Below are 22,901 nucleotides of genomic sequence, written 5' to 3'. Positions count from 1 at the left end.
CTCTCAGAATAAACACAGTCTTTTGGGTAGGTACGCGAAGGCAGATCTCAGAATCATTGAGTCTTATCGCTTATAGGAAGACCATTCAGCCATCATTTCTCTGCCAGTTCTTTGAAGGACCGATCCAATTAGTTCCCATTAAACCTCTTCCTGTAGCCCTACAACCCTACCCTTGTCAAGTGAAAAAAGCAAATATTAAAACACGCAGGTTTTACGCAGGCTGTCCGCTGCTTTTAAAATCCTCACTGAAGTAGCAGATATTGGATTGCTGATCGACATGCTGAGGGTTCACAGCCATTTCCATCACCAAGATTCACATTGGAGCGCAGTCACATCAGGAGCCACCTCTTGGAGAGAAACAGCACTGCTAACTTCTAATGAGCTGATCCAAAAGGTTGGACAACCAGGTATTCCAGTGGGGAACTCAAAATAGCGGGCCAGATAACCTGACCAGCCCTCACATTTATTGAGGATTCTGAAAATCGGACAAGGATGGGAGTGGAGTAGACATTGGTGGGGGGGGGGGGGGGGGGGGGGGGGGGGGTATTGCGATTGGCGCAGGATGGGGTGGATTTAGGGTAATAGGGAGGGGTCAAACATAGTGGTGAGTGACAGCAAGACATGGATATGATCCAACATGTCTTAGCTTTATATAAATGCTACTGATGATTTATGGAACAGCAGGGAGGAGAAAATGAACTTTTATTTAAAAAAAGCAAATCAACTAGCAGTTTCTTCGGGAAAGTTTCAGGAAACTCATAATTCTATGACCTGAAAATGTTCAAAAACTTTAGAAAAATGTGTGAGATCCCTTGGACTCAGGGTATGAACTTATCAGTTTTCACGCCAGCACATCCTGGGCAACATTCAGGCTTAAACTGATAGTGGCAAATAATGTGAGTGCCACAAGAATACTGGGTAGTGACCAGGCAGTGCTGGTAAACAAAAGAATTGTGATTACATTTTACATTCCATCACTATACTGATCTAATCTGATCACATGAGCTAGTAGGAGATTTTCCCTCTGCTGTATTACTCTTCATGAGACTGTGAGTGAAAGATTAATTAATCATTGGCAGCTTTTGCAATGTAGACTGGTCAGAAATCCGAATAATTCTCCCTGTTGGAAAGTACTGAGGCAAGCAGCAGTTAGTTGGAGGTGTGTGACTGAACTATGATCTGAGACTTCGCAATGGTTGGAAACTTGCAATCAGCTGGTTTTCCTTGCTTCCGCGGAACTGCTAAACAGTAACCCCCCCCACCCCCTCCTTTCGGCTGAAAGGTGCCCATGTGTGACTGTTGGGGACAAAGATAGAATCTGGCTCGGCAGCGCTGCCTTCCTTGGCCGAATAGCCTGACAACTCATTGCCCAGCATTTTGTAATAAAAGTGACTGGAGTGTTGCACCTGTTTGAGGGTGGAGGGGAGGGGAGCAGGGGACCTAGTCTAATGTGGAACGAAAGATTTGCATTTCTATAGCACCTCTCATGATCGCAGGATGTTCTGACGTGCTTTTCAGCCAAGAAAGTGTTATCACTATTGCAATGTAGAGTAACATGACAACCAATTAGCACACGATACATCCTCACAAATAGCAACAAGATTGCTTTAGTGATATCTGCAGAGGTTTAAATATTGGGAAGGACATAATTATAATTTACACTTCATGTAGTATTAAGGGGCAAGTGCACAGTGGGACTAATTTACCAGGTGGCACTGGCTCTTTATCTGGGCATTGGGCATAAATGCTATCTCTTTAATATGGTCGGAAAGGAACTTGTAGAGATCATGGCCCATTAATTTGTTGTAAGCCTAAAGCTATTTAATTTGCAATAGCTGTGACAGAGAAAGAGGGGGATGGTGAGCGGAGGGGGCAGAGGAAACAGGGTGGGGAGCCTGGGGCAGAGAGGGAAGGTATAAGGGGCAGTGAGGGGAGGGAGAGCTGGTCCCACAGTTTCCAATATCAGTATTCACAAGAGGAATTTGTCAGGCTTTACGTTGAGTAGCAACAAAAGCAAGGGGATTTTAAAAAAACACAATTTTCAGTTGTCGGTGGAAGAATTCTGACAATCAAATGACAAGAGCTTAACGTATTAATAACATATCTAACCAAAAACATCAAGAATTTCCAATGTTTCCCACTACAATTCTATTGATATGTCCATTTATTTCCCTCAGCATTTATCTACCCACATTACTACCTTCCCTTCAAACAAATTCCAATCCTATAGCTGCCAAATTTACCATGACTCTCACACACGCACACACACACACACAAAGTTAAATACAGCACTTTGTTTAAACATTGATTGGTACATTAAAGTAGCAAGTCCTGGGAAAAGGTGGCTTGTGTTTCCATTTCACGTTCACAGCAGTTCTGCTCTGTGGCTGTCGAATCGCTATCGTTTCAAGTCTAAAACGAGACAGGGGGCAGAATAGAGGGGAAAGGGGTGACTGGGTGGGGTGACCAGTGCTTGGGGCCTTCACCTCAATGGTGCTGACGATCAGGGCCGATGGTGGTGACCGGATGTTTTTATCAGAAGCATTGAGGGGGGTTTTAAACCGGCAGTCACTTTTTGTGATTCAGTGAAAATGTAACAAAAATGCCTGAAGTCTCACCAAAGAGACACTAAACCATAAATCAGAATATTACGCTTTGGGCAGCACAGTGGTTAGCACTGCTGCCTCACAGCACCGAGGTCCCGGGTTCGATCCCGGCTCTGGGTCACTGCCCGTGTGAAGTTTGCAGATTCTCCCCGTGTCTGCGCGGGGTCTCACCCCCACAACCCAAAGCTGTGCAGGTTAGGTGGATTGGCCGCGCTAAATTGCCCCTTAATTGAAAAAAATGAATTGGGTACTCTAAATTTATTTTAAAAAGACTTTTTAAAAATAAATTTAAGAGTACCCAATTATTTTTTCCCAATTAAAGGGCAATTTAGTGTGGCCAATCCATCTAGCCTGCACATCTTTGGGTTGTGGGGGAGAGCCGGGATCGAACCCGGGTCCTCGGCGCCGTGAGGCAACAGTACATGCAGACGTTTTTAAAAAAAAGTCAACACTTCATTTTGCCGTCTGGTTTCCAGGTTTGGAAATGTTTGTCCATCTAAAATAAAACCCAGCAGGTGGTGAGACACCAAGTATTCTCTAAGGACCTTTCTGCTAGTTGTCTACTGTTGCCTTGTGGAAGGCTGGATGTTATATATTGGAGAGACAATGGAACAGTATTGTCGCTGTATTTGTAATCCTGAGTCACAGGGTAATGGTTTTGGGACCCGGGTTTAAATCCCACCACGGCAGATGTTGAAACTTGAAATCATTAAAAATCCGGAATTATAAGTCAAATGAGGACCATGAAAGGGAGCACGGTGGCGCAGTGGGTTAGCACTGCAGTCTCACGGCACTGAGATCCCAGGTTCGATCCCGGCTCTGGGCCACTGTCCGTGTGGAGTTTGCACATTCTCCCCGTGTTTGCGTGGGTTTCGCCTCCACAACCCAAAGGTGTGCAGGGTAGGTGGATTGGCCGCGCTGAATTGCCCCTTAATTGGAAAAACTGAATTGGGTACTCTAAATTTAACAAAAACAAATGAGGACCATGAAACGATTGTCGATTGTCATTAAAACCCATCGGGCCGCGCTGAGATCCCAGGTTCGATCCCGGCTCTGGGTCACTGTCCGTGTGGAGTTTGCACATTCTCCCCGTGTCTGCGTGGGTTTCACCCCCACAACCCAAAGATGTGCAGGGTAGGTGGATTGGCCGCGCTAAATTGCCCCTTAATTGGAAAAACTGAATTGGGTACTCTAAATTTTTTTTTTTAAACCCCATCGGGGTCACTAATGTCCCTTTTGGTCGAGGAAATCTGCCGTACTTACCTGGTCTGGCCTACATGTGACTCTCGATGGGGTTGAATCTTAAATGCCCTCTGGAATGGGCCAGCAAGCCACTCAGGGCAATTGAGATAAATGCTGGCCCAGCCAGCAAGGCCCTCATCTCGTGAACAAATAGAAAAAAAGTTGTCTTGGGAAACTTTGGTGTTGAGGTAAACTTGGTTGATCAGAAATCAGTATCCTTCCTTTGCTTGTAATGTGGAACCTGGTTATGGAAGATCAGAGAGTGAATATCTCCTGACAGACAGCAACCCGATATCGGAGCAGGAGGCTGCTGGGTAATGGAGAGGTGAAAATAGGAATTCCTCCAGTCTGATCAAGTAATGATGTTTCCCCCTTTTTCAAACCGTTTTAATTTGATTTTTTGGCATTGTTCAGTTGTTCAGATCAAGATGAATTCCCGGGAATTCCCTCTCATGGCGTCAGCATCAAGGACCCACGGGTTCAGTACGGTATGGTTTAGACGCAGCATTCAGGCCCCTCTACCCCACCCCAAACAATAATGCACCTCATTCCAACCTCAGAAGAACATCCCAATTGGCCTGTCCTGTAACAGTTTAGTACCAGGCTTGGAGCAGCTCTTGCTCTGAGTACTTAAGTTTGGGAACTGAATGGAGTCTGACAAACCCATTTCACAAACAGCTTTTGCATCCAGTCCGAGTGGGCAGGTTGGTGCAAATTAATTGAAACAAGGCTTGTTTCCGCCGTGGCAGCCATCAAAACTAATAATTACACCATGGCGCTCAAATGGGTACGGTCAGGTGTCATCTCCAATTAATATCAATTTAAATATCAATTAAACAGGATAAGACACTCCCCGTGCAGCACAGGAAGATCCCAGATTCCACCTCCCCGCCCCAGGTTTTGCCTCATTCTGACAGCAGTAACTCATCCCACCTCCAGCTCCTCCAGGGTAAGGGGGGGGGGGGGGGGGGGGGGGGGGGGGGTGGTGGTGGTGGTGGTGGTGGTGGTGGGGGAGGGTGGTGACAACGATGCCAGGGTTCCTGTCCTGGATCAATATCACAGGACGCTTTCTTGAAAGGGCACGGGGGGGGGGGGAGGAGGAGCATTAGCTGCGATGCCTCCGGTAGCCAAATAGCACCCCGCCCCGCTCAATGTCGAGGCTCACCTGTCAAACCAGCAAGGAGTCACAATGCCTTTGAGAGTGGGATGGGAAATGGGAAAATGAAGAACAAGTCATTGACAAGTTGTTGGAAAAATGAATTGGATTTCATTCTAGGCAGCTGTGCATACGCAAACCTTTCCTGAACTTTATTTTTGGTTTTATTTCCAACTAATGATCAGCACTTTATCAATTTATTCCCAACTGAATCACTTAATAATTCATCCTCCCTTACTGAGTTTTACTAATGCCATAAAATCCCAAATACAGTTCACATCCCATAATAATATACAGTAAAGCGGGTCACCAATGGGACATCAACTTCACTGCAAAATAGGGAGGGTACCCATAATCTCAGTTTTACGGTACAGACAGTAAACGCTCCCTCAGCTTTTATCTTTCAAATAATAAAGGAATCACAAACCAACTTCACATTCATTTATATATTATGTAATATATAATCCTTCAGTCTGTATCAAAGGAAAGGTCATTTCATCTATTTAAACTACTGTGGAATGCAGGGATATTTAGTCAAGTTACAAGGCACTAGAATCTATGACTGCATCTGGCTGAACTAGTATCTAAGATTGTGATTGGCAGTCTGTCTCCACAGCACAAATAAAGGACAGAGTCGAGGAGGAAGAGTAGAGTCCGAGGAAGAAGGTGAGGAGGTTGGTGGGGTTTTTTTACGACTGAATTTCAGTTCTCAGCATCCAGGGAAACCAGCAACAGAAGAGTAACCTGAAACGAGAAGAGACAAGAGAGAGAGGGCAGGGGATTGAGACAAGGATATTCCGAAAATACAGAGAGGACAGAAGATTCGGAGAGGGTCATTCAGAACCGACATGGGGACATGCTCGAATACATCTCAATCCTCCATTCACCTGCTGTCTGACACCCAAATAATAAATCTCTCTTTTTAAAAAAAAATGTTTTCAATTGCAAAGCTATCATTCTCTCCGACCCCTTGCATGCAGTGATTCTAAACATCACCGTCTCAGAATTTTGCTTGCGTGAGTTAGTTTAACAGATTCCTGTCCCCAATATTTTTGTGTGTTTAATACTCCTCGTTTACACTAACATTATACACCGGCCAAGTACATTTTGAAAAATCCTCCCTTTTGGGTGTACTCAGTAAATACCTTTGATGATACAGTATTACAGTTTGCACCCAAAAGGATCAAGGATTGTCAGAGACTCCTATATGTCCACAAGAAAGTGGGAATTGAAGGTATCCACTGTAATAACTTATTGAGTTCCCTAAAGATAGTTATTTCAAACAATGCGAGGAACAGGTCAGAGGGATTGATGTTTCTGGGATTGCTCTGGAAAAACACTGACATTAACACAATCTGGAGAGATTTGCCTCAATTGGACTGCATCAGACCAGTGGGTGTGCTGTTGCCTGTGCTCCTCATGCAGTACTGAGGGAGGGCTGCACTGTTGGCTGCGATCATGCAGTACTGAGGGAGGGCTGCACTGTTGGCTGCGATCATGCAGTACTGAGGGAGGGCTGCACTATTGGCTGCGATCATGCAGTACTGAGGGAGGGCTGCACTATTGGCTGCGATCATGCAGTACTTAGGGAGAGCTGCACTGTTGGCTGCGATCATGCAGTACTGAGGGAGGGCTGCATGGTTGGATGTGGTTATGCAGTACTGAGGGAGAGCTGCACTGTTGGCTGCGATCATGCAGTACTGAGGGAGGGCTGCATGGTTGGATGTGGTTATGCAGTACTGAGGGAGAGCTGCACTGTTGGCTGCGATCATGCAGTACTGAGGGAGGGCTGCATGGTTGGATGTGGTTATGCAGTAACTATTGAGGGCTGCACTGTTCGCTGTGATCATGCAGTACTGAGGGAGGGCTGCACTGTTGGCTGCGATCATGCAGTACTGAGGGAGAGCTGCATTGTTGGATGCGATCATGCAGTACTGAGGGAGGGCTGTACTGTTGGCTGCTATCAAGCAGTACTGAGGGAGGGCTGCACTATTGGCTGTGATCATGCAGTACTTAGGGAGAGCTGCATTGTTGGATGCGATCATGCAGTACTGAGGGAGGGCTGCATTGTTGGATGTGGTTATGCAGTACTGAGGGAGGGCTGTACGGTTGGCTGCGATCATGCAGTACTGAGGGAGGGCTGCACTATTGGCTGCGATCATGCAGTACTTAGGGAGAGCTGCATTGTTGGCTGCGATCATGCAGTACTGAGGGAGGGCTGCATTGTTGGCTGCGATCATGCAGTACTGAGGGAGGGCTGCATTGTTGGATGTGGTTTTGCAGTACTGAGGGAGGGCTGTACTGTTGGCTGCGATCATGCAGTACTGAGGGAGAGCTGCACTGTTGGCTGCGATCATGCAGTACTGAGGGAGGGCTGCATGGTTGGATGTGGTTATGCAGTACTGATTGAGGGCTGCACTGTTCGCTGTGATCATGCAGTACTGAGGGAGGGCTGCACTGTTGGATGTGGTTATGCAGTACTGGGGAGGGCTGCATTGTTGTCCGTGCTCCTCATGCAGTACTGAGAGAGGGCTGCATTGTTGGATGTGCTAATGCAGCACTGAGGGAGGGCTGCATTGTTGGATGTGCTTATGCAGCACTGAGGGAGGGCTGCACTGTTGGATGTGCTTATGCAGCACTGAGGGAGGGCTGCACTGTTGGATGTGCTTATGCAGCACTGAGGGAGGGCTGCATTGTTGGATGTGCTTATGCAGCACTGAGGGAGGGCTGCACTGTTGGATGTGCTTATGCAGCACTGAGGGAGGGCTGCATGGTTGGATGTGCTTATGCAGCACTGAGGGAGGGCTGCACTGTTGGATGTGCTTATGCAGCACTGAGGGAGGGCTGCACTGTTGGATGTGGTTATGCAGTACTGGGAGGGCTGCATTGTTGTCCGTGCTCCTCATGCAGTACTGAGAGAGGGCTGCATTGTTGGATGTGCTTATGCAGCACTGAGGGACGGCTGCACTGTTGGATGTGCTTATGCAGCACTGAGGGAGGGCTGCACTGTTGGATGTGCTTATGCAGCACTGAGGGAGGGCTGCACTGTTGGATGTGCTTATGCAGCACTGAGAGAGGGCTGCACTGTTGGATGTGCTTATGCAGCACTGAGGGAGGGCTGCACTGTTGGATGTGCTTATGCAGCACTGAGAGAGGGCTGCATTGTTGGATGTGCTTATGCAGCACTGAGGGAGGGCTGCACTGTTGGATGTGCTTATGCAGCACTGAGAGAGGGCTGCACTGTTGGATGTGCTTATGCAGCACTGAGAGAGGGCTGCATGGTTGGATGTGCTTATGCAGCACTGAGGGAGGGCTGCACTGTTGGATGTGCTTATGCAGCACTGAGGGAGGGCTGCACTGTTGGATGTGCTTATGCAGCACTGAGGGAGGGCTGCATTGTGGAACACATCCTTCAACTAGGGTGTAGAGGGAGGGAGATAGGCAAAGTGAATGCTGGTTTTCTGAATGTTTTTTTATAATAAATTTAGCGTACCCAATTCTTTTGTTTCCAATTAAGGGGCAATTTTAGTGTGGCCAATTCACCTACCCTGCACATCTTTTTGGGTTGTGGGGCTGAGACCCACGCAGACACGGGGAGAATGTGCAAACCCCATACGGACAGTGACCTGGGGCTGGGATTGACGGTTTTCTGAGTGTTACTGTTTGGCGTTTAACATACTGTCAGACAACCCTAAACTAACATTGACACAATGCTCTTTCTGGCACCATTCCCAACAGCTGCAATCAGACAATTGGCCTCTTTCTAGGGGCCCTGGCAATCTGAGCATCAAAGTGAAGCCTCCCCGACAGTAATAACGTTGCTCTGTCAATGCTGTAAATCCTCAGGCAGGATCTCTCCCGTCACTGAAAGCAGCATTTCTCCGACATATACTTGCAGAGCCTCGTGTACACTCAGTGTACATCAGGAGGGGTTCAGAGCCTCGTGTACACTCACCGTACATCAGGAGGGGTTCAGAGCCTCGTGTACACTCAGTGTACATCAGGAAGGGTTCAGAGCCTCGTGTACACTCAGTGTACATCAGGAAGGGTTCAGAGCCTCGTGTACACTCAGCGTACATCAGGAGGGGTTCAGAGCCTCGTGTACACTCAGTGTACATCAGGAAGGGTTCAGAGCCTCATGTACACTCAGCGTACATCAGGAGGGGTTCAGAGCTTTGTGTACACTCACCGTACATCAGGAGGGGTTCAGAGCCTCATGTACACTCACCGTACATCAGGAGGGGTCCAGAGCCTCGTGTACCCTCAGTGTACATCAGGAGGTGTCCATAGATACAGACAGTGCCTGGGCAGGTACAATTTGAACTGACCCTCAGGTCTCTACTCCAGGTTTCCTTTTAATTAATAATCTTTATTGTCACAAGTAGGCTTACATTAACACTGCAATGAAGTGACTGTGAAAAGCCCCTAGTCGCCACATTGCGCCGCCTGTTCGGGTACACAGAGGGAGAATTCAGAATGTCCAATTCACCTAACAGCACTTCTTTTGGCCTTGTGGGAGGAAACCGGAGCACCCGGAGGAAACCCACGCAGACACGGGGAGAATGTGCAGATTCCGCACAGACAGTGACCCAAGCCGGGAATCGAACCCAGGTCCCTGGCACTGTGATGCAATAGTGCTAACCCTGTGCTACCATGCTGCCCCATGTTGGTATGTTCCCAATACCCAGACTTCCACAGTGCCCACCCTAACAGCACAAAGTTAATGACTGTCGGTTCGCTTCCTGCACTTAGTGCCCATAAAACACAGGAGCGGGAGTCGGCCATTCAGCCCATCGAGTCTGCTCCGCCATTCAATGATATCATGACTGATCTGATGTGATAATTCTGAACTCCACTTTCCCACCTAATCCCCATAACCCTCGATTCCTCTCAGCATCGACCCTGTCAAACCCCCTGAGAATCCAATATGTCTCACTAAGGTCACCTCTCATTCTTCTAAACTCCAATGAGGACATGCCCAACCTACTCAACCTCTCCTCATGAGAAAATCCCTCCATACCCGGGATCAACCTCGTGAACCTTCTCTGGACGGCCTCCAATGCCAGAATATTTTTCCTTAGACAAGGGGACAAAAATTGTTCACAGTATTCCAGTTGTGGCCTAACTGGTGCCCTGTATAGTTTCAGCAGGATTTCCCTATTTTTACACTCCCATTTCTTTTGCAATAAAGACCATCATTACATTTGTCTTCCCAATTACCTGCTGAACTTGCATGCTAGCTTTTTGTGAAGAGGCAGCCCCCCCCCCCCCCCACCACCCTGCCCCAGATCCCTTTGCGCTGCTACGTTCTGCAGTCTATCTCCATTTAAATAATATTCAGCTTCTTTATTCTTCCTACCAAGGTGCATAACTTCACTTTTTCCTACATTATATTCCATCACCCGATGCCAATGTTTATGTAGTTACATTGCGTACCTTGTGTTGCCCTATTATGTATTTTCTTTTATTTCCTTTTCTTTTCATGTACTTAATGATCTGTTGAGCTGCTCGCAGAAAAATACTTTTTGCTGTACCTCGATACACGTGACAATAAACAAAATCCAATCCAATGCAATTTGCCAAGTGTTTGCCCACTCACTTATCCTTTCTATATCCCTCTGTAGACTATTTGTGTCATTCTCACCCCTTGCCTTCCCTCTTATTTTTGTGTCACCAGCAACTTGTTAGCAGTACATTCACTTCCCTTATCCAAGTCATTAATATATTTTGTAAATAATTGTGGCCCCAGCACTGATCCCTGTGACACTCCACTAGTTACAGGTTTCCATCCTGAAAATGCCCCTTTTATCCCAATCTCTGTCTTCTATCAGTTAGCCAATCCTCTATCCATGCTAATATATTACCCTCAACACCCTGGGCTCTTATATTATTAAATGGCCTTTTGTGCAGTACCTCATTGAACACTTTTTGGAAATCCAAGTATATTACATCTACTAGTTCCCCTTTATCTATCCTGCACATTACCACCTCAAAGAGGTCTAATACATTTGTCAGGCACAATTTCCCCTTCATGAAGCCATGCTGACTCTGCCCGATTTTATTATCCATTTCTAAATGCTCCACTATTACATCCTTTATAATATTCTAATATTTTCCCAATGAAGATGTCAAGCTAACTGGCCTATAGTTACCTGTTTTTGTCTCCCTCATTTTGAAAAAGGATGTTGTATTGGCAGTTTTCCAATCCTGTGGGACTTTTACCGAATTTAACGATCATTACCAGTGCATCCATTATTTCTGTAGCCACTTATTTTAATCTCCTAGGATGCAATCCATCAGGTCCAGCGGTCTTACCGACCTTTAGCCCCATTAGTTCCCTAGTACTTTTTCTCGAGTGATAGTTATTGCAGTTATTTATTGACCCACTTTTGCCCTTTATTTAGTATTTTTGGAATGTTATTAGTGTCCTCCACTGTGAAGACTGATGCAAAGTATTTATTAAACTCCTCATAGTTTACCCTCATAGTTAATCTTCTCTCTCGTTGTTATTTTCTGGTCATCTTTTGTTGGTTTTAAAGCTTTCCCAGTCCGCTGGCTTACCATAATCTTTACCATTATAGGAAGGATGTGGAATCATTGGAAAAGGTGCAAAGGAGATTTACCAGGATGCTGCCTGGTTTGCAGGATAGGTCTTATGAGGAAAGGCTGAGGGAGCTAGGGCTTTTCTCATTGGAGCGAAGGAGGATGAGAGGCGACTTAATAGAGGTTTATAAGATGATGAGGGGGTAGATAGCGTGGACGTTCAGAGACTATTTCCTCGGGTGGATGTAGCTGTTACAAGGGGGCACAACTATAAGGTTCGGGGTGGGAGATATAGGAGGGATGTCCGAGGTAGGTTCTTTACTCAGAGAGTGGTTAGGGTGTGGAATGGACTGCCTGCTGTGATAGTGGAGTTGGACACTTTAGGAACTTTCAAGCGGTTATTGGATAGGCACATGGAGCAGACCAGAATAACAGGGGGTGGGATAGCTTGATCTTGGTTTCAGACAAAGCTCGGCACAACATCGAGGGCCAAAGGGCCTGTTCTGTGCTGTATTGTTTTATGTTCTGTGTTTACCGCATTGTATGTTTTTTCTTTCAGTTAAATACTATTCTTAACTTCCTTGGTTAACCATGGTGGATTTATCCCCTTCCAAGAATCCTTCTTCCTCACCGGGATAGATCTTTGTTCTGACTCATGAACTATTTTCATAAACATCTGCCATTGCTGTTCAAATGTCTTTTCTGCTAAACTCCTTTCCCAGTCCACTCCAGCCAACTCTGCCCTCATTGCTTCATAATTGCCCTTAGTTAAGTTTAGCACAGTTGTTTCTGACCCAAGTTTCTCACCCTCAAACCGAACGCTAAACTCTAACATATTCTGGTTACTGTTTCCTAAGGGATATTTTATACCCCAAGGCTGTTTATTAAACCTGCCTCATTACACAAGCCCAGATCCAAAATAGCCTGATCCCTGGTTGGATATTTTTCTTGGAAACTGTCTCAAATACATTACATGAATTCTTCCTCATGGCTACCGCTGCCAATTTGATTTGCCCAATCCACATGAAGATTAAGGCCACACAGAATTAATGTACTGCCTTTTTTACATGCCTTCATTATCTCCTGATTTACTCTCTGTCCTACAGTATAGCTACAGGAGATCTAGAGACTATTCCCACTACAGTCTTCTTCTGCTTGTTACTTCTTACCTCCACCCATATGGATTCTGCATCTTCCAATCCAAGACCATTTCTTGCTATCGTACTTATTCCATCGCGTACTAACAAAGCTACCCCACCACCTCTTCCTTCCTGCCTGCCCTTATGAAACATCACATACTCTCAATATTTAGTTCCCAGTTTTGATCTCCTTGTAACCATGTCCCTGTAATGGCGTTAAGGTCATACCCATTAACCTCATTTGGTGCTGTTAATTTGTTTATTTTGTGCCAAATACTATGTGCATTTAAGAGCCATTAATTTTGTCTTTTTACCATTTTTCATCCATAACCCATTGGACATCTGGCCATGCTAATGGGGTGGGCACATGATACCTGGGTACTGTACTTGACCTATGCCAAAGGTCAATGGGTCAGGATTTGTACAAAATCCCAGCGATCTAGTCAAAGACAAATCTTCCACGTTGACTCTTTGCTCTTACTACACATCCTATGAAATGTCCTGATTGTTTCGAAATAAAAGAAAATATTGTCGGGCTTGGAATTTTTCCCGGGCTATTCCGTATTGCACCAGGAGGCTGAGGGAAGTCCTTCACAAGTTGAAGGAACGATTGTAGGGAATTGAAATGGGTAGGAAAACAGAAGCTTGTGATGAACAAAGACTAAGGGAAGCCAGTAATGCACCCGGAAGCTGCGGTTCCTCTTGGGTTAAGTCATTTTTACCAAAACTTGCCATTTATCCATGGGTCTTTCTCTTGCATCTTGCCAGGAAGTTACCAATTCCCGCTTGGCATAGTTCTATGGCTGCGTTCACCCATTGTGCCATATTGGATGAAGATGGGACAGTGAGTGTCAATGGACCACTGACATCGGGGTGGAAATGGGGCGGAGGAGTTGAGGGTTCACAGCCATGCTTGACCCAGTCCTCATGGGGTGCCTAAACAGGCACATTTTCCAGCTAGGGGCTCTGGATCAAAACTCTCACCATCCCTGCCACCACCTCCTTGGCCCAGAGGCCATTGCACCAACTGTGGCCAAGAGCATGGAGTTGAACCGGCCAACGCTTCTGGCTAGTGTGGCTCAGATCCATCACCGGGCAGTGGATTTACCAACTGAGCTTGTTTATGTGCCCAGCAAAATGGGCAGCACGGTAGCGCAGTGGTTAGCACTGTTGGTTCACAGCGCCAGGGTCCCAGGTTCGATTCCCGGCTTGGGTCACTGTCTGTGCAGAGTCTGCACGTTCTCCCCGTGTCTGCGTGGGTTTCCTCCGGCTGCTCCGGTTTCCTCCCACAAGTCCCGAAAGACGTGCTTGTTAGGTGAATTGGGCACGGAATGTGGCAACTAGGGGCTTTTCACAGTAACTTCATTGCAATGTCAATGTAAGCCTACTTGTGACACTAATAAAGATTATTATTATGCCATGGCCTCAACAAAATCCCCCCAACCCTTTGCAAACCCTCTTTAAGGTTTGACGCCCAAGTTCAGCTTCCCGTCCATCACTGCATTGTTCAGTATCAACTCCTTCATGTAAAACAATTCCAAATGGCGTTAAAAATATAAAATAAAATCTTCCCATCAACATACCAGTGTTTACACATTATTAGATGTGGGTTTCTTCAGAAGTATTTTTTTAAGCCTGTAAGATAGTAGTGACTCAGAACAGCACTTCCAATAGTAATGATCAGCCTTTGTCAAGAAAAGGGAACCTCCCCATTCAATGCTTGCTTCTGGATGTCAAAGCATTTTTTTTCCTCAATAAGGGTCCCAGAGTGTGTGAGGCTGTGGAGGGTATTTTGCCATTGTCACTCGGGGCAAAATTCGAAAGACTTATATAAGGGACTTATCCACACTCCTGTGCCCAATGAAGAAAGAGTGCCTTACATTGCCGTGACAATGACACCTCTTAACTGTTGAGTGCTGATGACACATCGCTGAGGGAATTGAATACTGAGCTTTAACACATGCAAGAGAGCTGAACAAACACTGACGGAGAAACCTGGCCTGACTTCTTGCTGTGGAACAAATACTTGTAACGGTTCTGGTGGACTCTGTGAGGCACTGGGATCAGGAGCAAATTTAGTCTTCGGGTTAAGAATTGGAATGGTCCCTATTTTAATATCAATTAGAATTAAGAGGCAAAATTAGGAATTTGGGAAGCAGAGAGCTAAGCCAAACTCTGGCGCCATCACGGACTGGAGGGTATAATTACAGCATTGGTTCATGTGGGAAGTTCCAATATAACTTCCAATGTCCGCATGAGCAATGGAAAAGGTTCCCGCTAAAAAACGTGCCAATATTTTGACTACAAGAAGTAACGCTTTGCAAACAGGAAGTTCACAAAGAGGATAAGAATTTTAATGGAAGGTTTTGTTTATGCATATCTATCTGTTTAGGGTTAATCCAACTCCCTTGTTAAAATTCAGTGATCCTCGATGATCGGTCATCAACCATTTTCATAAATAACGTTCAAAGCAGTAATTTATTTTTTAAAATAAATTTAGAGTACCCAATTCTTTTTTTTCCAATTAAGGGACAATTTAGCGTGGCCAATCCACCTACTCTGCACATCTTTGGGTTGTGGGGGTGAGACCCACGCACACACGGGTTAGTGCCCCGGGGCCGGGATCGAACCCGGGTCCTCGGCGCCGTGAGGCAGCAGTGCTAACCACTGCCCCACCATGCCACCACCATGTTCAAAGCAGCAATTAATGAGAAGAAAATAGTTCCGTCAAAACCTGTGGTAACGGTTCGATATTCAGAAGGCGCGTTGACAGTGGGGTGCTCCCTTTCAATTAACCCTTTGAATCCTACATGTTTTTTGCAAAACGCACACTCTTGTGGACTTCATAGTGGAGGAAGAACGGCGATTTTCGGCAAGAGAGCTGAACAAACACTGACGTCAAAAACAGCCGAGTGCGATATGACATTGTGTGAAACACCGTGGATTTCACTGTACAGTGAACCCCCCACCCCCAGGCCTTCAAAGGGTTAATTTATATTAACAATCTCTTAATAACAACGTAGCAGCGTTCCCTCACAAAGTCGTGAAAGGCAAAGAGAGATCAAGGTTTGAATCATATGCCTGCAGAAGATCAGGAGGAGCATTGGCCTTTGTCAACTGCCCTGCAATATTCCCAAAACCGACAGGACCCCTGAGTTTATAGCTTTCACCTCACCAGATCCAGGGGGAGGGGTCTGGGCTATTAGATTCCATCTCTAATTTCTTCCCCTCTTCCCCTTCTGCACTTATTGCCACAAAGTTTAACAAGAGCCCTCGCCCAAACTGGCTCAGGTTAGACAGTGAGCGAGGCGACAGGCTGGTTAATACAGAACAGTCAGGGGAATGGAAACAGTTGCCACCTCGAACCAACGTATTGGGAATCTCTTAAACCAAAATAAACCTCTGCACAGTGATTTCCCTTTACATATCGAACAGCAACTTAGTGAGGGAGCGCTGTATATCACACCATTGCTCTTTGAAAGGGTGGATCGAGACAGGAAGTCAACGCAGCTCCTCTCTGAAGAAAACGCAGAGATGAGAAGGAAAGGAGGGACGAACAATTACAGCAACTTACAAACAGCTCAAGCCTGTTGCCAACAGCAGTGGTCTATCCAACATGGTGGCTGCCCTCTCCATGCCTGGGTTGCTGAACCATCTTCTCGAGGCTAGGACTACCGGCCACTGTGTTGGATAGAGGCCAGCAACACGGTTCATTCAGGGTCAAGAATCTCTGGCTTGCAACCGGAAATGGCTGAATTCAAAATGAATTCTCCCCGTGGCAAGGCCCCCTTCAAATTCCATTCGGGCTCACGACCAATTTGAACATACGGACAGGATTACTGTCAGCCACAAGGCCCGATCAGCCGCACAGGTTCAACAGTGAGAGGTCAAATCTCACTGACAAGAGGCTGGTTAGCCTCAAATTGTTTTTTTTTTTTTTTTTTTTTTTTTTTTTTTTTTTTTTTTTTTATAAATGTTTTATTGAAATTTTTTTCCCAAACAACAATTTTTCCCCTCTTACAAAGCAAACGCAACAATAACAATACAGAAATTTTAAACAATACACAAGTAACAAAACCCCTTTATCTTTGACCTAAGCTAAACCCCCCCTCCCCCCCCCCCCCTCCCCCTGGGTTGCTGCTGCTGGTCATCTGTCTTCCCTCTAACGTTCCCCTAGGTAGTCGAGAAATGGCTGCCACCGCCTGGTGAACCCTTGAGCCGATCCTCTCAGGGCAAACTTTATCTGCTCCAGTTTAATGAACCCCGCCATATCATTTACCCAGGCCTCCAGTCCGGGGGGTTTCGCCTCCTTCCACATGAGTAGGATCCTGCGCCGGGCTACGAGGGACGCAAAGGCCACAATGTCGGCCTCTTTCGCCTCCTGCACTCCCGACTCTTCCGCAACTCCAAATAGAGCTAACCCCCAGCCTGGTTTGACCCGGGCCCTCACCACCCGCGAAATCACTCCCGTCACTCCCTTCCAATACCCTTCCAGTGCCGGGCATGCCCAAAACATATGTGCATGGTTTGCCGGGCTCCCGCCACACCTCCCACATTTGTCCTCCACTCCAAAGAACCTGCTCAATCTTGCTCCCGTTATGTGTGCTCTATGTAGCACCTTAAATTGAATCAGGCTAAGCCTGGCGCATGAGGAAGAGGAATTTACCCTGCTTAGGGCATCAGCCCACATACCCTCCTCTATCTCCTCCCCTAGTTCTTCTTCCCACTTTCCTTTTAGTTCGCCCACCGACTCCTCCCCCTCTTCCCTCATCTCTCGGTAAATCTCTGACACCTTGCCCTCTCCGACCCACACCCCTGAAAGCACCCTGTCCTGTATCCCCTGTGTCGGGAGCAATGGAAATTCCCTCACCTGTTGTCTAGTAAATGCCCTCACTTGCATATATCTCAAGAAATTTCCCCGGGGCAACTTATACTTTTCCTCCAATGCTCCCAAGCTCGCAAAAGTCCCATCTATAAATAAATCTCCCACTCTCCTAATTCCCAACTGGAACCAGCTCTGAAATCCTCCATCCATTCTTCCTGGGGCGAACCTATGGTTGTTCCTGATTGGGGACCCCACCAGGGCTCCCCGCACCCCTCTCTGTCGCCTCCACTGTCCCCAGATATTCAATGTTGCCGCCACCACCGGGTTCGTGGTAAACTTTTTAGGTGAGATCGGTAGCGGCGCCGTCACCAGCGCCTCTAAACTCGTCCCTTTACAGGACTTTCTCTCCAGTCTTTCCCACGCCGCTCCCTCACCCTCCATCATCCATTTACGTATCATTGCCACATTGGCGGCCCAATAGTAATCGCCCAAGTTCGGTAGTGCCAATCCTCCTCTGTCCCTACTACGCTGAAGGAACCCCCTCCTTACTCTCGGAACGTTCCCTGCCCACACGAAGCTCGTGATGCTCCTGTCTATTTTATTAAAAAAGGTCTTAGTGATTAGTATAGGGAGACATTGAAATACAAATAAGAACCTCGGGAGGACCATCATCTTAATTGCTTGCACCCTGCCCGCCAGCGATAGAGGCTGCATGTCCCACCTCTTGAAGTCCTCCTCCATTTGTTCTACCAACCGTGTCAGATTAAGTCTGTGCAAGGTTCCCCAGCTCCTAGCGATCTGAATCCCCAGGTATCGGAAGTTTCTTTCCACTTTCCTTAGAGGCAAGCCTTCTATCTCTCTACTCTGGTCCCCTGGATGTATCACAAATAATTCACTCTTCCCCATGTTTAGCCTATACCCCGAGAAATCCCCGAACCCCCTCAAAATTCGCATAACCTCTATCATTCCCCCCGCTGGGTCCGACACGTATAACAATAGGTCATCCGCATATAACGAGACTCGGTGTTCTTCTCCCCCTCTAATCACCCCTCTCCATTTCCTGGAGTCTCTCAACGCCATGGCCAGAGGTTCAATTGCCAACGCGAACAACAATGGAGACAGCGGGCATCCCTGTCTTGTTCCCCTATATAGTCGGAAATACTCCGATCTATGTCGACCTGTAACTACGCTTGCCGTTGGAGCCCCATAAAGAAGTCTAACCCAGCTAATAAACCCGTTCCCAAACCCAAACCTCCTTAACACTTCCCATAAATACTCCCACTCCACCCTATCAAATGCCTTCTCTGCGTCCATTGCCGCCACTATCTCTGCCTCCCCCTCCACTGGGGGCATCATTATCACCCCTAATAGTCGTCGCACGTTAACATTCAGTTGTCTCCCTTTTACGAACCCTGTCTGGTCTTCGTGCACCACCCCCGGGACACAGTCCTCTATCCTCGATGCCAGTACCTTTGCCAACAATTTGGCGTCCACGTTCAACAATGAAATGGGTCTATAGGACCCGCACTGCAACGGATCTTTATCCCTCTTCAAAATTAACGATATCGTCGCCTCCGACATCGTCGGGGGTAGAGTCCCCCCTTTCCTGGCCTCATTGAACGTCCTCACCATCAACGGGGCCAACAAGTCCACATATTTTCTGTAATACTCCACCGGGAACCCGTCTGGTCCTGGGGCCTTCCCTGCTTGCATGCTTCCCAGTCCCTTAATAACCTCGTCCACCCCAATCGGTGCCCCCAGGCCTACCACCCCCCGCTCCTCCACTTTCGGGAACCTCAATTGGTCCAGGAACTGCCGCATCCCCTCCTCTCCCTCTGGGGGTTGAGACCTATACAGTTCCTCATAGAAGGTCTTGAACACCTCATTTATCTTTCCTGCCCTTCGCACCGTGTCTCCCCTTTCGTCTCTAATTCCTCCTATTTCCCTCGCTGCTGCCCTCTTTCGCAATTGATGAGCCAACAGGCGACTCGCCTTTTCCCCATATTCATACCTCCTCCCCTGTGCCTTCCTCCACAGTACCTCCGCCTTTCTGGTGGTCAGAAGGTCAAATTCCGTCTGGAGTCGTCTCCTCTCCCTGTACAATTCCTCCTCCGGGGTCTCTGCAAATTCCCTATCCACCCTTAAAATCTCCCCCAGTAATCTTTCCCTTTCCTTGGCCTCTGTTTTCCTTTTGTGGGCCCCAATGGAGATCAGCTCTCCTCTGACCACCGCTTTTAGTGCTTCCCATACCACTCCCACAGGGACCTCGCCGTCGTCATTGACCTCCAGGTATCTCTCAATACACCCCCGCACTCTTGCACACACTCCCTCATCCGCCATCAGTCCCACATCTAATCGCCAGAGTGTTCTCTGCTCCCTTTCCTCTCCTAATTCCAGGTCCACCCAATGTGGGGCATGATCCGAAACCGCTATGGCTGAGTACTCAGCTTCTTCCACCCTAGAGATCAACGACCTTCCCAAAACAAAAAAATCTATCCGGGAGTACACTTTATGGACATGGGAGAAGAAGGAATACTCCCTAGCCCTAGGTCTAAGAAATCGCCATGGATCCACTCCCCCCATTTGGTCCATAAACCCCTTAAGTACCTTGGCCGCTGCCGGCCTTCTTCCGGTCCTTGAGCTGGATCTATCTAGCCCCGGGTCCAGCACCGTATTAAAGTCCCCTCCTAAAATCAAGTTTCCTACCTCCAGGTCCGGTATACGCCCCAGCATCCATCTCATAAATCCCGCATCGTCCCAGTTTGGGGCATACACGTTAACCAACACGACCTCCATTCCCTCCAGCCTGCCACTCACCATTACATATCTACCTCCGCTATCTGCTACGATGTTCTTTGCTTCAAATGCGACCTGTTTCCCCACCAAAATGGCCACCCCTCTATTCTTTGCGTCCAGTCCTGAGTGGAACACCTGTCCCACCCATCCTTTCCTTAGCCTAACTTGGTCCGCCACCTTTAGGTGCGTCTCTTGGAGCATAACCACGTCTGCCCTTAGTCCTTTCAAATGCGCGAGCACTCGGGCCCTTTTTATCGGTCCGTTCAGGCCTCTCACGTTCCACGTGATCAGCCTCACTAGGGGGCTACCTGCCCCCCTCCCGTGTCGACTAGCCATTACCTTCTCTAGGCCAGTCCCATATCCCGCCTCCGCGCTCCCGCTCGCTCCCCCAGCGTCGCACACCATCCCCGCCCACCCACTCTTTAGCCATTTCCTTTTGGATTTCCGCAGCAGCAACCCAGTTGTCCCCCCCCCCCTTCTCCCTCCCTCCTCCCCTCCCCGCTAGATCTCTTTCTAGCTTGATTGCTCCCCCCATATTACTTCCGTAAGTCAGCTGACTTCAACTGACCCCGGCTACTCCTGCTCACTCCTCGACCCCCCCCATGTGGGGAACTCCCATCCGCCTTGCGCCTGTCTTCCCGCCTTATTCTTTCTGGTGCGGGAACATCCCTTTACCTGACCCGCCTCTTATGGCGCAGCTCCCTTTCCCCTCCCCCTCCCCTTCCCCATTCTCCAACTATGTCCCGTCTTTCCCCCCTCACCGGCGCCCACATTTCCCCAATGTCTCCCCCCTTCCCTGTTTACTTCTCAATTAACTTCCACCGTAACATTAACAATAACATTTCCTGCAGCATCAGTCCCTCAGTTCCGATCCAATTTCTCTTCTTTGATGAAGGTCCATGCTTCCTCCGCCGTCTCGAAATAATGGTGTCTCTCCTGATACGTGACCCATAGTCTTGCCGGCTGCAGCATCCCGAACTTCACCTTCCTTTTATGCAACACCTCTTTGGCTCGGTTGAAGCTCGCCCTCCTTCTCGCCACCTCCGCACTCCAATCCTGGTATACCCGTACCACTGCATTCTCCCATCTGCTACTCCGCACCTTTTTAGCCCATCTCAGGACCTCTTCTCTATCCTTAAGGCGGTAAAATCGCACGATTATCGCCCTGGGTGGTTCTCCCGCTTTTGGTCTTCTCGCCGGAATCCGATTTGCCCACTCCACCTCCAAGGGGCCCGTAGGGGCCTCAGCACCCATCAATGAGCTCAGCATCGTACTTGCGTACGCTCCACAGTCCACTCCTTCCACACCCTCAGGGAGACCCAGTATCCGAAGGTTCTTCCTTCGCGCTCCATTTTCTAGGGCTTCGATCCTTTCAGTACACTTTTTATGAAGTGCCTCGTGCGTCTGTGTCTTAACCGCCAGGCCCAGGATCTCGTCCTCAATATCTGTCACCTTCTGCTCCACCACACGGAGCTCTGTCTCCTGGGTCTTTAATGTCTCCTTGAGCCCCTCAATTGCCTGTAGCAACGGGGTCAGCACCTCCCTCTTCAGCAGCTCCACGCACCGTCTCACAATTTCATGCTCAGGCCCCCATGTCGCCTGCGCTTTCTCCGCCGCCATCTTGTACTTCTCTCTTTCTGACCCTTTGGTCGACGATTCCTCACGCTGCAGCCGCCGCCGCCGGTTTTTTCCTCCTTCGTTTGGGGGGGACTCCCTTCTCACACGCCCCACACCGGGTTGCGTCGTCGAAAAATTCCCCGTTGAGGCTCTTAAAAGAGCCCGAAGGTCCGTCGGAGCTGGAGCCGCCGAAGCGTGCGGCTAGCTAGGCATCACCGCAACCGGAAGTCCCTTCAGTGGCCTTGATGAGGTCTTTTCACAGTTGTTCCCTCTGCTGCTAGAATTCACCTTTGATACAGGCCCTCAGGTCAGCTTGCAGCTTTAAACTTGCCCTTCCCCCGCCTGCATGCTGGAAGAGGCCCTGTTTATCCTGTAGTTGCAGCCAAATCTTTCACTGTTTCTGCGTGTGTCTGGCAACCAAGAGACATACCCTTCCTGGGGGACACTGTCGGGGGAATATTGCCGCCTTCTTCCCACACCGGGAAATGTCAAACAAATGCCGTGGGGGCCCTGTAAAAGAGCCCAAAAGTCCGTTCCAAGCAGGAGCTGCCGAATATGCGACCTAGCTCTGCATAGCCGCACCCGGAAGTCCCCTTAGCCTCAAATTGTTTGAGAGTAACTTTAAAGCCAGTTCACATTTCACGGCATACAAAATGTTCTTGATAAAAATCACCTTCCAAAGTGAGTTGACGTGAGAAGCTAACCTTCCTCTCCTCAGGTGGCGAGTTACGTCCTCCTCCTGCTGGACATGCATCGCCCCACTCTCCGGGCAGTGCACCCCCCCCCCCCCCCCCGGACCCTCGACCCAGGCTCAAAGCCGGTCTGAATGCGAACTCAGCTCTGTTGACGGGGGTTTCACCGGGAATTCTTCCAGACTTAAAACCAGTGAACACTTTGTTGTCAATATGTCAGAGAGATCGATGGGAAGTTCTCTGACACAACACGCACATAGTGAAAGTATCGACAAATAGTGTGAC

General features: G+C 48.1%; 1 protein-coding gene across 2 annotated transcripts in view; it reads right to left on the bottom strand.

Moving 5' to 3' along the window:
• Positions 1-5,435: 5,435 nt before the first annotated feature.
• Positions 5,436-22,901, bottom strand: part of clip3 (CAP-GLY domain containing linker protein 3) — an 82,968-nt gene continuing 65,502 nt past the window's right edge. For both annotated transcript variants that reach the window (XM_072489955.1, XM_072489956.1), the window contains exon 14: positions 5,436-5,748. In XM_072489955.1, coding sequence (XP_072346056.1) covers positions 5,694-5,748 — 55 coding nt within the window. In that variant the 3' untranslated portion in view covers positions 5,436-5,693. The remainder of the gene's footprint in view (positions 5,749-22,901) is intronic.

This window comes from Scyliorhinus torazame, chromosome 25, assembly GCF_047496885.1.
Source record: "Scyliorhinus torazame isolate Kashiwa2021f chromosome 25, sScyTor2.1, whole genome shotgun sequence".
NCBI classification, from domain to species: domain Eukaryota; kingdom Metazoa; phylum Chordata; class Chondrichthyes; order Carcharhiniformes; family Scyliorhinidae; genus Scyliorhinus; species Scyliorhinus torazame.
This window is presented reverse-complemented; position numbering and strand designations above follow the sequence as displayed.